This window comes from Hyperolius riggenbachi, chromosome 1 (genome assembly GCF_040937935.1).
Source record: "Hyperolius riggenbachi isolate aHypRig1 chromosome 1, aHypRig1.pri, whole genome shotgun sequence".
In the NCBI taxonomy this organism is placed as follows: Eukaryota; Metazoa; Chordata; class Amphibia; order Anura; family Hyperoliidae; genus Hyperolius; species Hyperolius riggenbachi.
Genome location: NC_090646.1, coordinates 88,012,530 through 88,028,268, shown reverse-complemented (window position 1 = coordinate 88,028,268; position 15,739 = coordinate 88,012,530). Strand labels below are relative to the sequence as shown.

The window sequence follows — 15,739 nt, the reverse complement described above, 5'->3', positions numbered from 1 at the left end:
GAGCCAAGTTCTCTTTTGCTTGCTACATAATGCTGCCTGAAACATGGATCTTTTAATTGAAAGTGACTGCGGGAATCCACCCGGGCAGATAAGAAAAGGTAAAATAAATGAATTTAGCTGAAATCTATGATGTCTTTATCTAACCTTAAAACGCATCTTCCCCCCAATCCTTCACTTAATTAGCTGCCTTTATATTGATGTTTTTTTTTTGTCTCCACCATCTGTGATTAATGTTTGTTCAGAAAACTCACAAAATGGCCTGAAAAAATATAATAGATAAAGCAGCGCTGCTTTTCATCCACACAACGCCGCTCGTTCAGGCTTATATTGGGGCAGGTTTATAGAAACCGCAGCACAATGATGAGGTCACCTGTGATAAGGAAGTATAAAGCTGGCTACATGCAGGGAGAGTGTATGAAACCACCGTGCTATAGAATCAGGTGCCTTCCTCATGGGAATCACACTGCTGCTTATTTATCACAGGCCTTTGCAGCTGTAATTCTTGGGAGATCGCCTGCAGGGGGCTTTATCAGTAGAAACTGTGGTAAATACAGGAACGTTTCTATAGCAAATCAAACTGTTACAGAAAAAGATTTGCACTGGCTTTCCTGTGACTCTGCATCAACCAACCAAATATAATGGGGCCCTTCCCTTGGATTCACCACCACCCCTCCCTCTTCCACGTCCCAAAAATAAACGCGCGTGGAAATTTGGTGCCCACTAAAGGACGATAGTAAAATATCAGTATTAAACATCAATATGTTACTATAAAAGTGTAAAATATCAGTAATTATATACCAATATTTTATTATGGCCAAATCTAACCCTACTCTCACACAGAACCTTCCCCCTCTTATGCCTAACCCTTGACCCCCCCCAACACAAACTACCTACCTAACCCTTGACCCCTCCCCACACTACCTACCTAATGTCTAAACCTAAACTCTCTAAATACATAACTAACCCCCACCACTACTACCTACCTATACCCCCCACTGGACACTAGCTAGCTAATGTGGCTCACAAGTAGCGCCGGTATAGTGCACTGCGATGTGACAATCACATTGCATAGGTGTATAAAACCCCTCCTGCATATTATCAGGTGTTGCTATTGGTGCTATAGGTGCTTAAAAATATTCGAATTTGTGCGGCTGCATTGCCTGATATCTAACTGGTGCCCCAATTTCTGCTCCGGCGCCCAAATGCCAAATACTGATATTTAACATCGGCACCTATGGTGGTGCCCAAATCGTTCACTCGCCACATGCACCCTTTTTTACTGTTTTGCCCTCCGCCCCCCCAACCCCCCAAAGAAAAAAGCTTGGCAGTATTAAGGCCCATGGAAATGAAAGATCGATGTCACCTAGTGGGGGTCGATACCCGGTCCATTGACTATTGTTGCTATGCGGGGAGGAGGGGGGGTGGGCTTCCAGCTACAACTGGTCCGAAATGATCCACCAGGACTTATTGCTGATCGAGCGACTCTAGCTCAATAGCCTGCAGGCTATCAACATGTACTGATGCTATCCTGTGGGCCGTGTGTGTGTGTGTGTGGGGGGGGGGGGGGGTATCAGCTGGCCAAGAAGACAATAAGGGTTCCCCAAATCTATAACAACAATATAAGCATGCTTTTCAAAAAGTACAAATCCTTATTCATGCTACTTTTTCTATTGAATTGATCATAATGGTAGTATGCTTTATGCTAGACCAGCTTTAGCATGTAGTGTGGTTCATGGTCTAGAGGGTAAGACAGATACCTACTACACACTGTGTACTGGGTTCAAATCCCAGCTATGGTATATAAGCTGTTTTGAAAATCTGCAATTCCGTACTTGATGATATAAGAGGATGGATGGGAGGAGGAGGAGGAGGAGGAGGAGGAGGAGAAGGAGGAGGAGGAGGAGGAGGAGGGAGATTTTAAAATTTCGGAATGCTATCGGAATGAAACAGTAGCGGAATTTCGGTATGACGGTATGCGGAATTGTCCCGGAAACGGAAATGGGCTCTTCCGACCATGCCTGGTACCTTGCCAAGGGCCCCATTACATCCTAATACATCTCTGGGACCACCTGGTACTCTAAGATCCAAATGGTTCCTAAGTCAAGTACAGGATTATCTTGTGTACCCATCGCCGGATGGCAGCCCTGCTTTTGAGAGGTTGACCTGTCTCTTGTGAGGTTGTCCTGTGGGATTGCACACTGGTTGGAGAAGCAATGGTTTGCCAAACAGACTAGATGTATCAGCAGCCTCTGAGAGCCTGAAAATTATACTGAAGTTGTGTGAACTGTGGGTACCAGATACATACGCAAAAAGAGAAATAAATGTGCCTTTTTTGGTGAAAAAATGCTATACTTAGAGTAAGCTCTGCCTGGTCAGTTTACTCCAGTTTATTAAGCTATGACTTCAGTTCTGCTTTAAGGTCTTCATCCAGGGCCGGGCCGAGGCATAGGCTGGAGAGGCTCCAGCCTCAGGGCGCAGTGTAGGAGGGGGCGCAGAATTCATTCAGCTGTCATTCCTAATTGTGTTTGAAGCAGAAAGAAATAAGAAAAGGGGATACATGGCAGTGACTGCAAGCCAGATAACTAGAGATTAAGGTGTTGGGGAGGTTGTGGGCCCTGTGGCCCTCTTAGTCTAATCGCAATCAGTGTGTGACAGCTGGGGTGGGAGGGATGGAGGGGCGCACTTTGGTGTCTCAGCCTTGGGTGCTGGAGGACCTTGTCCCTGCTCTGTCTTCATCACATGGGCGATTCCCCTTTACATTTGCCAAAGTACACATTCATCTGATAGCGTAACCCTGCCAGCCAAATGTTGCTGGCATGCAGCTGCGAATAACAGGGGGGCGAAGGCAGGTGGGAGGTCATTGGTAAGATTGACCACTGTTGTTTCTGTTGCTGAGCAGGAGCCTGCCCATGTGACACGGGGCTAAGAGCTGTTCTAAGACAAGTTAGTTAAGAAAGGGGACCTCAAGGAATTCAACTAGAATTGTTATGGTACACCTGTCACTATCTGTCTCACTCATCCTGTGTGCATGTGATTGCTGGCCTGTCCCTCACTTATATTCATATCTTGGGTCAAAAAAGTTTATGTACAACACAGAGTAATATGCAGGTTCTAACTGGGGGTATAATTAAATACTGTACAGTCTTACCCCCCAGCTGCCATGGACATAACAATAGCATCTGTGACCACCTGCTTGGTTAGGGGGTGGCTACAGGGCATACATTAAATGAGAGTTCCAGAAAAAAAAGTGATGTGAAGGCGTATTTGTAAAGTATTGACTTTTGAAATGTTTTTTTGATTGTATCTTCATCTTTATCTGAGTTAGAATAATAAATATGTTATAATAGCGGTATTAAAAAGGGCATGCAAAATATAATCCATAAAAATGGAAATGAAGAATCTATCCTCATACTATCCTCATTCGTGTCGTACAGTTGTAATGAAGATATTAAAACATTGGTAAATATTATTGATATTTTATTACAGCTAAACCTACCCCTACTGTCACACAGAACCCTCCTCCTAGTGATGCCTAACCCTAACCCCTCCTAGTGGTGCCACAACTCTGCACCCACCTCTAACTCACCAACCTGTCTGACCTTTGACCGGTCCGTCCCCCAGAGACTCGAGCTGCCAGTCACACTGCACTGCACTCAGTGTGAGCAGATGGACCAGACCTAGAGAAGAGTGTGTGAGGCAGCAGGCAACCTCAACACACACACAGCACAGCAGCCACTGAGTGGCAGAGTACGCGACACAGCTGCACGGGAACATGCCAGGAGGAGGGGGAGCGATGAGCCACTAGTTCCCAGAAAGTGAATCAGGATGTTGGGACCTCTGCTCCTGTCACTGCTCTAGTTGGGTAACCTAATCACTATCTGTATCCTGGAGGGTGGTCCACAACATGTTTTCTTGTGGGGGGTGTCCTCAAAATGTTTTCTTCAGGCAGCAAAAAGTCTAGAACCGGCCCTGGTCACAGTTTTAGCCCATTAGCAGCTAGCGGAATATAACCCAGCATTTCATCTTTGCTCTGAAACATTATTTACAGCATATTATATGCAACCAGCATTTTTTTTTACTAGACCAGCATTGGAAGGGTTACACACAGAGCTTGTGCAGTTCAGTGCAGTGAAATGCAGATGCATCCGAAGTTGTAGATAATGTTATCTTGTGTTTACTTAAATGTATCAAGTGAGGAATGTGACACATTCTCTGACTGTGGAGAAGCAGCACAACACAGACAGAGAGTCAAAGCATTTCTGCCTTGAATAATAATGAATAAAACCAGTTATGAATAAAATGCAAAGGCAGCTCACAAAGCAAAACACTGTACTTTTGGGAACCTATAACTTCTAAATGAATAATAATACTTATGCACAAATGCAAATATGATAACCGTATGGTATATAAAAAGTAGAAAAACATGTTTTTGTTGAATATTATGTCAGGGTTTTAAACCGCTTTAATAGAGTTATCTCGTTTGAGATAAGTGCACTGCTTTTGACATCAGTCGGCAGAACTCCTGTGCTGCAAACTCTTGGAATGCTTTGATTCCTCACTGTTAGCAGAAAATACAGAAACTGAAAGCAGAAGTCCTCTGTTATTGTCTCACACTGCCCCCTAGTGACACGTGGCTATAAATCCACATTACAGCTGTACTAATTAGAAGTAAGTAAATGTAACAGATAAGAAATGAAAAATGTGCTAAACTGAATTGGCCTAGAGCACTTGCAAGCCTATAAATACATTGGATGCTAAAGGGTTAAATGTGTGTGTGTGTGTGGGGGGGGGGGGAGAGGGGGCCCGAAGATGGAGAGGACAGCTAAACTGAGGGCCAACCGAGGTTAGGGGGACCCTGAAAAACCCCCAGGTATGGTATATATTCTGCATACTCAAGTAAGTGGGTTACTTATAAAAAGCCTGGGAATCCCTTTTTGTCATCAAAACTGCTGAAGTGGCCATGCAATAGTGATGAGAAGTCTTGTAGAGCTGACATGTCTACATGAAGCTGACTTATTTGGCTTTGGATAGCATAAGTACTGTGTTCTGTCACATTTCAATGCAAATCCTAAGCCAGGACTCAACGGCATTCAAAGACTAGCAGCCAGCTCTGGCATCATTTTTATCTGACACATCCTTGAACGTGTTTATCCTTCCGCAGCCCTCGAAAGTCAACAGTGCGAGTGGTCCTTGGACAGCACGTCTTCAATCACACCTCCGAATCCACACAGACGTTTGAGATAGACCGATACATTTTCTATGACAAGTATTCTGTGTTTAAGCGCACTGAGCATGACATCGGTAAGTGATGCTGGGGACACAGAGAGGCTGCATGAGCTCACTACATTACAGCAAGCCTGTTCTCTTTTTATTTAGGACTACAGCTGCGTGTAGACAAAGGAAAATTGAAGTGAGAGGGATATGGAGGCTCTGCTGCTAAAACTTTTCGCCATAGACAATGAACAAGCATGCAGATCAGGCAGGCATGGATTTACATCACTGGAGCCTATAGGCACAGATGTCCTGCCACCCTAGACTGCACCCTCCATGAACCTAAAAACTCCCACCAAACCGTACCACAAGTATGCTGGCTGTCCCAGCTGTCACTCCTCCCTTACTTCCCTTCCCCATCAAAGGTAGCTACAAGTGCGCCTTAGGGCCTAAGCCCACTAACACAGTTGTGCGCAGTTGTGTCCGCTTCTGTCCGCTTTTCAGCATCTGTAACATTGATGTGTTGCTAAAAAGCGGATACAACTGCGCACAACTGTGTTAGTGGGCTCAGGCTCTTAGTATAAGATAGCCAGAGCTATCCTCAGTATTAAGTAGTTAGAAGTGCCCCCAATTGAAGGGCGATCTGGTCAGTGGAATGCTGGGACAGGGGTGAGTAACCTCTTATTTACACTCCGCTCGGGACTCTGTATAGGGAAGGAGGGAAGCACTTGAGGATTGGGCTGTCTTTCCATCATCAGGCGTCTGTAGGCATGTGCCTACAGTGCCTTATGGTAAATCTGGCCCTGAGATCAGGTGTTTCTGACTGAAGTCTGACTAGATTATCTGCATGCTTGTTTCAGGTGTGTGATTCAGACACTGCTGACTATAAAGATCACGCTCCCGCAGCCAGGAGCATCCTGAACATGCGCAGTATGAGAAAATCTAGTACTGCACATGCGCAGGGCGCTACCGGCAACAGGAACATGATCAAGGACACGCATGGCCAGGGCCGTGCAGGCACAATGGGAATTGACTGGCCAGTAGGCAAAAAAAGAAACTGACTTTCTGCGGTGACCAGAAGATCAGTTTGTCTTGGCGTGGGCACAGGGCGGCTGCAGGGGGCTGGCAGAAGCCCCAGGTAAGTGAAACTCTTTTTTGCCCTCAGTTTAGGTTTCCTTTAAAGATGAACTTTACCAAAGGATGGTAGTAGGGGAAAAAAATAATTCAAAACTTTGCAAAGTGAGAACTTAAAAAATAGAATATAGAACCCCAAGTGAATGATACTCGCCGTGCAATTTGTTCATGCTGTTTGATCCTCCGTGTGAATGCAGGTCAACATCTTTACTGCTGGCAAACTGACAAAAAACAAACAAACTGACAGCACCAACTGCTCTTATGTATAAACACAACCACTAACATTTTTTTGAAATGTATATACTTTATGCACCGGGGGAGATACTGCGTGCTTGGCAGTCGGCAACTGCTGTTGTCTCTTACAATGCAATGAGGTTCACAGAGCGGAAACTCCATGGCAACTCCATGGCAATGACATCACACTGTGGGAGGGGTTTCATCACAATACCAGCCACACAGAGGTCACGAATGATCGGTTTGAGAAAAGGTAAAGATGTCTCATTGGAAAGGGGGTATCAGCTACTGATTAGGATGAAGTTCAGCTCCTTGTGATTGACAAACAGCAAGAACCATTGAACCCTTTCACTTGTTCTCTGGTGTAATGTACTTCACTGTTATTAAAACAAAAAATAATCTGTTTTGCCCTACGGCAACTAGTCAGACCCAGACTTATATTCTGCAACCGTCATCCTTCATTGCCAGTTGAAATGTGATTGATGTTGGACAATGTCCCATATTTTAACCTTCTCATGGTCTCCCTGCATTGAGAAAGACCTTTGTGCTTCATTTCTTTACAGCGTTAATCAAACTGAAAAAGAAAGATGGAAGTTGTGCCAAAAAGAATCAGTTTGTCCAGACAATCTGCCTGCCTGAGGATGGCATCACTTTTGAGGATGGCTATGAATGCCAGGTGTCTGGATGGGGGCGCATGACTGAAGGTAGCGTATTCCAGGGCTAATCATGTTTATCACCTCTTCCTGCTTTTATCACAGTTGTATGAAGTTCTGTTATACAGACAACCGTAGTTTTGTAATTTCCATTCAATGTGCCAGATCAGTCAGTCAGCACTACTGAGCACAGTGTAGTAATCAAGTACTGTAGTTGAGACCGGCAGAGTCGGGACAAAGTCCTCCATCACTCAAGGCTGAGACACCAAAGGGCGGCCTCCCTTCCACCCCAGTCGTCACACACTGATTGCTATAAAGGCCCATACACACGGGGTACGGCCGTCGCCGCAACCACGTGGCACGCGTATGTTGTGGCAACAGGTCGCCCGTGTGTATAATGTGCGCGCCCCGAACTGTCGCCCGTCGGAGCTGTCGCCAGGCGATTGACATGTTCAATCGCCGGCTACAGCTGTCGCCGCAACTTCGCCGGAACTGTCGTTAGTCCCGCGTGAGTACGCGGGCTAGCGACAGGAGACCTACGCAAGTGAATCGAGCATCCGGCCGGGGGATGCTTCATTCACAAACAGCTTCCGCCGCATCTCTGCCTTTTTGGCGAGACGTGTGGACAGCTGTCGATGGCAGGGAGCTGTCGCTCCCTGTGCACGCATGCAACGGGGGACAATTGTCCTCCGTGTGTATGTAGCTCAAGACTCAGAGGCGCCCCAGAGCGCTCAACACCGTAATCTCTAGTTATCTGGCTCGCAGTCACTGCCATGTATCCACTTTTCTTATTTCTCTCTGCTTCAAACACAATAGGGGGATGATAGCTGAGCGAGTTGTGAGCCCCTCCTACACTGCGCCCTGAGGCTAGAGCCTCTCTCGCCTCTGCCTTGGCTCGGTCCTGGAGACCACCACCCTCTTCAAGATAGTGCCTTTCTCTACTACTTTATAAAAAGCCCTTTCAGTGCATGTGCCTCACCAGAGATCGCACTACATCATAGCTGCTGCTAAGTCTGCTGTACTGCCCTGTGAGCCAATAGTGAGATTGAAAATAGGCCATCCAGTGTATCACACTTAAGCCAACCAGTCCACATGGCTTCAAACATGGGTGGGGTGCCTTTGGAATGGGCAAAACAAATCAGATCATACCTCCCAAGGCACCCTTGTCTTACTAGGGTATTAGAGGGCTCTTCTCTACCTCCACTGCCTCAAGAGGAGATTATGTATTAAAGTGGGAGGTGCTTATGTGCTATCTAGTATGATTATGTGCTATCTAGTAGCTTTTAACCAATTGAAAATCCATATACCTCCTGAAAACTTCACGTTGGGCTCATGGGTGTATATATCTGTACTTCTGTGTTTTCGTGCACCCACCTCCTTGCTGTCTCACTGAGCACTGATCAGTAAATGGGAACACGTGTTCCCAAAGCTGATCAAAGTGTCTGTGAAGAGCGAATAATCAATGAATGATCACAGCTTCAGCTAGACACCAGTGATCGTTCACTGAAATGAAAGTAAAAACAAACACTGTGTTCTGTGTACTGTTCTCAAACACAGGATAAAGTGTGGTAACATCTAGTGAACAAAAAGTGAAATTAAAATACATTGCAAAATACATCCCCTATAGTTATAGTTATTAACCCCTTTTGCCCCGCCCCCATAGTTACCAAAATAAATCACTTGTACAAAAAATAATAAAAAAAAGTCACATTTATTAAAACTCAGCTTTTTTAAGTATAAACCAACACAAAATGGAAAAAATCCACCTTTATTCTTTATTTCCAAATAAAATATTGTCACTATACATTGTACTAATGTAATCACCAAAGGTCCGCACCAGGGGTGTAGCAATAGGGGTTGCAGAGGTTGCGACCGCATTGGGGCCCTGAAGGGCCTTTCCTCAACTACAGTATTAGCTTTCTATCGGTTCTGTGCTCATAATAATCACTACTATAGATACTTTGAATAATCATTACCAAACTGTTCCCCATTCCCTTCTTGCATCTCTGACGCTGTAGTTGCCATTGGCAGGTTTTGGTGCACCGTATCAATTGTTATGTATAGAGTGCTTGGGGGGCCCCATTGTAAAACTTGCATCGGGGGCCCACAGCTCCTTAGCTACGCCACTGGTCTGCACCATCAAAGTTCACCTTTCTTTATTTATAACTCTTTTAAAATGGCGTCCATTAAAAACCAGGTCTGCAAGATGATGATGCACAGGCGTTTTGACCTTTCTTCAAATCATTGCAGAGTCTAACAAACATCACACAACACACATCCTTTTTAAACATAAATTGTACTAGGGATATAATTTAAATTTTTGTAATAACCAGAACAAATGGGCAAATAAAAGGTGTGGGTTTTATCTACAATAGCACTTTTTTATTTTTGAACTATAATGGCTGAAGACTGAGTAATGATGACTTTTTCATTTTTTCCTCCTATTATTCCCTTTAAAATGCATAGGAAATAAAATAAGTCTTAGCAGAAAGAACCACCCAAAGACAGCCTAGCTTATCCTGCAAAAAAACCTGTATAGATCATTAAGTTGTGATAAGTAGTGATAAAGATATTGGCAAAAAAGTTGGAGGAGCGTAAAATGTGAAAATTACTTTAGTTTTTAAGGGGAAATAACCTGTGGTAGGGAAGTGGTTAAATCATAATAAAGGGGTCACACGGTAACCTCCTTTTTCCTGGTGGAGTAGTAAAGGGGTCTCTTTTATACACGCAAAGACCAAAGTCTAATTAAATGCCCACAATGATTTAAAAATATTTCAATACACACACACACACACACACACACACACACACACACACACACACACACACACACACACACACACACACACACACACACACACACACACACACACACACACACACACACACACACACACACACACACACACACACACACACACACACACACCTACACCTACATGCACTCACACACACACACCTACACACACTCACACACCTACATGCACTCACACACACACACACCCGCACACGCACACGCACACCTACATGCACTCACACACACACACGCGCACACACACACACACGCACACACCTACATGCACTCACACACACACGCACACGCACACCTACGGAACTAGTAAAAAAGGGCGCACAGGGATAGTGGACAAAAAGGGCGCCGCCATAGACTGCAATGCAAAATATCGGCTATTCAGCGCCCGACAGGAAAAAAGGGCGCACGAGAAATAGCGTTTACAGGGATCGTGTTAACAAAGGTTTTCGTTTACAGGATAAAGTTTATAACAAATATCGTTTACAAGTTCGTTTAGACTTTGTATTATACTTATTTTTCCGTTTGTAAATTTCGCTTATATGGGTTTTAACTAGTTTTTTCGTTTTAAAAATGCGCTTATAAAACTATAACAACTAAAATTTCGTTTACACTTCTTTTATCATTTAAAATTCGTTTTCATATGTATAATGCTTGAATAACGTTTCTAAAGCTGATTGTATTAGAAATACATCGCTTATGGTATTAACTTTGTTTTTACACTTTTAATGCGTTGATTATAGTTACTAAAATATCGCTTTAAATATTACTGTTATTTTAAGATTTCTACGTGATTTTAAGGCTAGTTATTCTATTACAAATTACTGTTATTTTAAGATTTCTACGTGATTTTAAGGCTAGTTATTCTATTACAAATATATAAATTATTTTATTCATGTTATTTGGAGTGAAGTATTTAAGGATTAAATATATTATTGTTTATATGTGTTTAGCGTGTTTTGTGCAGTGGGGATGGTTAGGTTTAGGCATTACTAGGGGGTCTAGGGGTTAGGGATAGGTACAGGGAGGGTTAGGACCAGGGTGGTGGTTAGCTTTAGGCACCACCAGGGGGGTCTTAGGTTTAGGCACCAGAAGGGGGGTCTTAGGTTTAGGCACCACCAGGGGAGTCTTAGGTTTAGGCACCACCAGGGGGGTCTTAGGTTTAGGCACCACCAGGGGAGTCTTAGGTTTAGGCACCAACAGGGGGGTCTTAGGTTTAGGCACCACCAGGGGAGTCTTAGGTTTAGGCACCAACAGGGGGGTCTTAGGTTTAGGCACCACCAGGGGAGTCTTAGGTTTAGGCACCAACAGGGGGGTCTTAGGTTTAGGCACCACCAGGGGAGTCTTAGGTTTAGGCACCAACAGGGGGGTCTTAGGTTTAGGCACCACCAGGGGAGTCTTAGGTTTAGGCACCACCAGGGGGGTCTAGGGGTTAGGGATAGGTATAGGGAGGGCTCTGTATGAGAGTAAGGTTAGGTATAGTTATAGTACAATATATGTAATATATACAATTTATTACATTATGTGTATTTACACAAAGGGGGGTCTAGGTGTGAGGGATAGGGATAAGGAGAGATATCTGTGACCCTAAACTTAGGTATAATTGTAGTAAAATACCTGTAAAACCTACCATTCTAGTACTATGCTTAATACAAGTGTAAATATCGTTTTTGCTATAGACGCTATTTGACGTTTGATTTCAGAATTCGTTTACTGCTATAGACGGTATTTTGCCATTTCATTTCCGTTTATTTAACGTATTTAGCTTTAAATTATCGTTTATAACCTCTTAAACGAAAAATACGGTTTTGCATTGAAACTTATAATTTCGGCTACACCCCGCGCCCTTTTTTCCAGGCGCCCTTTTTTGATATACGCCACACCTACATGCACTCACACACACGCACACATACACACACACACACGCACACACCTACATGCACACACACACACGCCTACATACACACACACACACACACATCCTCTCTGTGTGTGAGCGCACCACACACATACACTAATGGGGGGGGGGGGGTGGAATCTGCTGCCTAAATACACTAAAAGGGGATCTGCGACTGTGAGACCAGTAGCCTATATACACTAAAGGCGGAATCTGCCTACATCTACAAGACTAGTAGCCTATATACACTAAGGGGGGGGGGGGGATCTACCATAGGTAGGTGCCCCCAGTATAGGTTAGATAGGTAGCTGCCCCCAGTATAGATTAGATAGGTAGCTGCCCCCAGTATAGGTTAGATAGGTAGCTGCCCCCAGTATAGGTTAGATAGGTAGCTGCCCCCAGTATAGGTTAGATAGGTAGCTTCCTCCAGTATAGATTAGATAGGTAGCTGCCCCCAGTATAGATTAGATAGGTAGCTGCCCCAGTATAGATTAGATAGGTAGCTGCCCCCAGTATAGATTAGATAGGTAGCTGCCCCCAGTATAGGTTAGATAGGTAGGTGCCCCCAGTATTGGCTAGATAGGTAGCTCCCCCAGTATAGATTAGATAGGTAGGTGCCCCTAGTATAGATTAGATAGGTTGCTGCCCCCAGTATAGATTAGATAGGTTGCTGCCCCCAGTATAGATTAGATAGGTAGCTGCCCCCAGTATAGATTAGATAGGTAGCTGCCCCCAGTATAGGTTAGATAGGTAGCTGCCCCCAGTATAGGTTAGATAGGTAGCTTCCCCCAGTATAGGTTAGATAGGTAGCTGCCCCCAGTATAGATTAGATAGGTAGCTGCCCCCAGTATAGGTTAGGTAGGTAGCTGCCCCCAGTATTGGCTAGATAGGTAGCTGCCCCCAGTATAGATTAGATAGGTAGCTGCCCCCAGTATAGGTTAGATAGGTAGCTGCCCCCAGTATAGGTTAGATAGGTAGCTTCCCCCAGTATAGGTTAGATAGGTAGCTGCCCCCAGTATAGGTTAGATAGGTAGCTTCCCCCAGTATAGATTAGATAGGTAGCTGCCCCCAGTATAGGTTAGGTAGGTAGCTGCCCCCAGTATTGGCTAGATAGGTAGCTCCCCCCAGTATAGATTAGATAGGTTGCTGCCCCCAGTATAGATTAGATAGGTTGCTGCCCCCAGTATAGATTAGATAGGTAGCTCCCCCCAGTATAGATTAGATAGGTTGCTGCCCCCAGTATAGATTAGATAGGTTGCTGCCCCCAGTATAGATTAGATAGGTTGCTGCCCCCAGTATAGATTAGATAGGTTGCTGCCCCCAGTATAGATTAGATAGGTTGCTGCCCCCAGTATAGATTAGATAGGTAGCTCCCCCCAGTATAGATTAGATAGGTTGCTGCCCCCAGTATAGATTAGATAGGTTGCTGCCCCCAGTACAGGTTAGATAGGTTGCTGCCCCCAGTATAGATTAGATAGGTTGCTGCCCCCAGTATAGATTAGATAGGTTGCTGCCCCCAGTATAGATTAGATAGGTAGGTGCCCCTCCCCCTCATAGTGGAGGGGGAGCCGCGGGGAGGGCAGCCCGACCTCTCCCTCCCTTCCTCTCCGGGCCGCCCTCCGTGCTCCCCCCTCCGATGTAGCAGAGAGAACAACTCACCTTCCTCGGCTGGTTCCGATCGCCGGCGCCTCTCACTTGCCGCTGGTCTCCTCTTCTACATTGTCACTGATGCACACTAAACTTCCTGTTAAGCAGGAAGTTTAGTGTGCATCAGTGTAGAAGAGGAGACCAGCGGCAAGTGAGAGGCGCCGGCGATCGGAACCAGGGAGGAAGGTGAGTTGTTCTCTCTGCTACATCGGAGGGGGGAGCACGGAGGGCGGCCCGGAGAGGAAAGGAGGGAGAGAGAGGTTGGGCTGCCCTCCCCGCGGCTCCCGCTCTATCACGGGCAGCATTTTTGTCAACTTTGCCCCCCAGCAGCGGTACCAGGGGGCGGAGCAAGACGGACCCAGCCGGGGCCGCAGCTCCGCATTAAAACACAGGCGGCAGGAGCGCCCCCTGGAAGCCGGCGCCCTGAGCGATCGCACCGGTCGCTCAGGTCAAAGGCCGGCCGTGCCTACATGCACTCACACACACACACCTACACACACACACCTACATGCACTCACACACACACACACACACACACACACACACGCACACCTGCTTTTAACATAAACTTTATGTAAGTCTCCTCGCATAACTCACATAACCCATACATACTGTCATCTGCATCCTTCTGGCTTGGCTGACCCTAAACTTAGGTATAATTGTAGTAAAATACCTGTAAAACCTACCATTCTAGTACTATGCTTAATACAAGTGTAAATATCGTTTTTGCTATAGACGCTATTTGACGTTTGATTTCAGAATTCGTTTACTGCTATAGACAGTATTTTGCCATTTCATTTCCGTTTATTTAACGTATTTAGCTTTAAATTATCGTTTATAACCTCTTAAACGAAAAATACGGTTTTGCATTGAAACTTATAATTTCGGCTACACCCCGCGCCCTTTTTTCCAGGCGCCCTTTTTTGATATACGCCACACCTACATGCACTCACACACACGCACACATACACGCACACACACACGCACACATACACACACACACACACACACACACCTACATGCACACACACACACGCCTACATACACACACACACACACACACACACACACACACACACACACACACACACACACACACACACACACACACACACACACACACACACCTACATGCACACACACACACATACATACATACACACACATACATACAGACACACACACACACACCTACATGCACACACACACACACACACACACACACACGCACACACACACACACACCTACACACACACACCTACACACACACACACCTACATGCACTCACACACACACACCTACACACACACACCTACATGCACTCACACACACACACACACACCTGCTTTTAACATAAACTTTATGTAAGTCTCCTCGCATAACTCACATAACCCATACATACTGTCATCTGCATCCTTCTGGCTTGGCTGCAGAGCCATTGTTCCATTGTGTGTTCCAGTCACACTCCCACCAACAAATGACCCAAACCCCGCGGCACCAACATGTTTGAATATCCTATAGGCCAACCCTGCTGGTCCAAACCAATAGACTAGTGGGGATCTTCAGCTGCAAATTCTGATAAGTTGTTGTCAAGATAACAACTTACCATGATTTAAAATTTAGAAACTGGGCCCTGGTGGGGGGGCTGGGTACCCTCTGAGAATTTAATTAGTAATATTTAGAACATCTATTGGTGATAAAAGTACAATGGCAAAAGATATTGTCAAGCTGGCACTTGCCAATAGGTAATGCCTTAAGGGACTCCGAGCACCTCTCATGGGCATGCCTTTAAGCCAGACGACTTCCAACAAAGTCGTGCTATGACCCCTCTGTTGGAGCCTCTTGCAATGGCCATGCGTGTCACTTCCTCTTCCTGCTTCATTCAGTGATGCACTTATCTAACAGAGAAGACAGGGATGACTCAGAAGTTATAACATAGCCTAGATGGCAGCCATGATTTTTAAATTGAAATCGAACGAAAACTGTTTGGTGTAGAACGGTGATTCAGGCATCAAATGAAAGAGGAGAGCACAAGCTAAAGAAAGGTGTGCATCTTTAAGTACTTTGCAGCACTGATCGAAGTCTTAAAGGCATACCCATGAGAGGTGCTCGGAGTCCCTTTAAGTCTCAGCACCTCGCTGTAACATACATCT

The 15,739-nt window shown here is 45.2% G+C and overlaps 1 protein-coding gene across 1 annotated transcript in view; it reads left to right on the top strand.

Moving 5' to 3' along the window:
* HGFAC (HGF activator) overlaps nucleotides 1-15,739 on the top strand; it is a 124,395-nt gene that overhangs the window by 101,246 nt on the left and 7,410 nt on the right. The window contains exons 11-12 of the mRNA XM_068276228.1: nucleotides 5,162-5,301; nucleotides 7,143-7,283. Of these exons, the coding sequence (XP_068132329.1) occupies nucleotides 5,162-5,301; nucleotides 7,143-7,283 (281 nt within the window). The remainder of the gene's footprint in view (nucleotides 1-5,161; nucleotides 5,302-7,142; nucleotides 7,284-15,739) is intronic.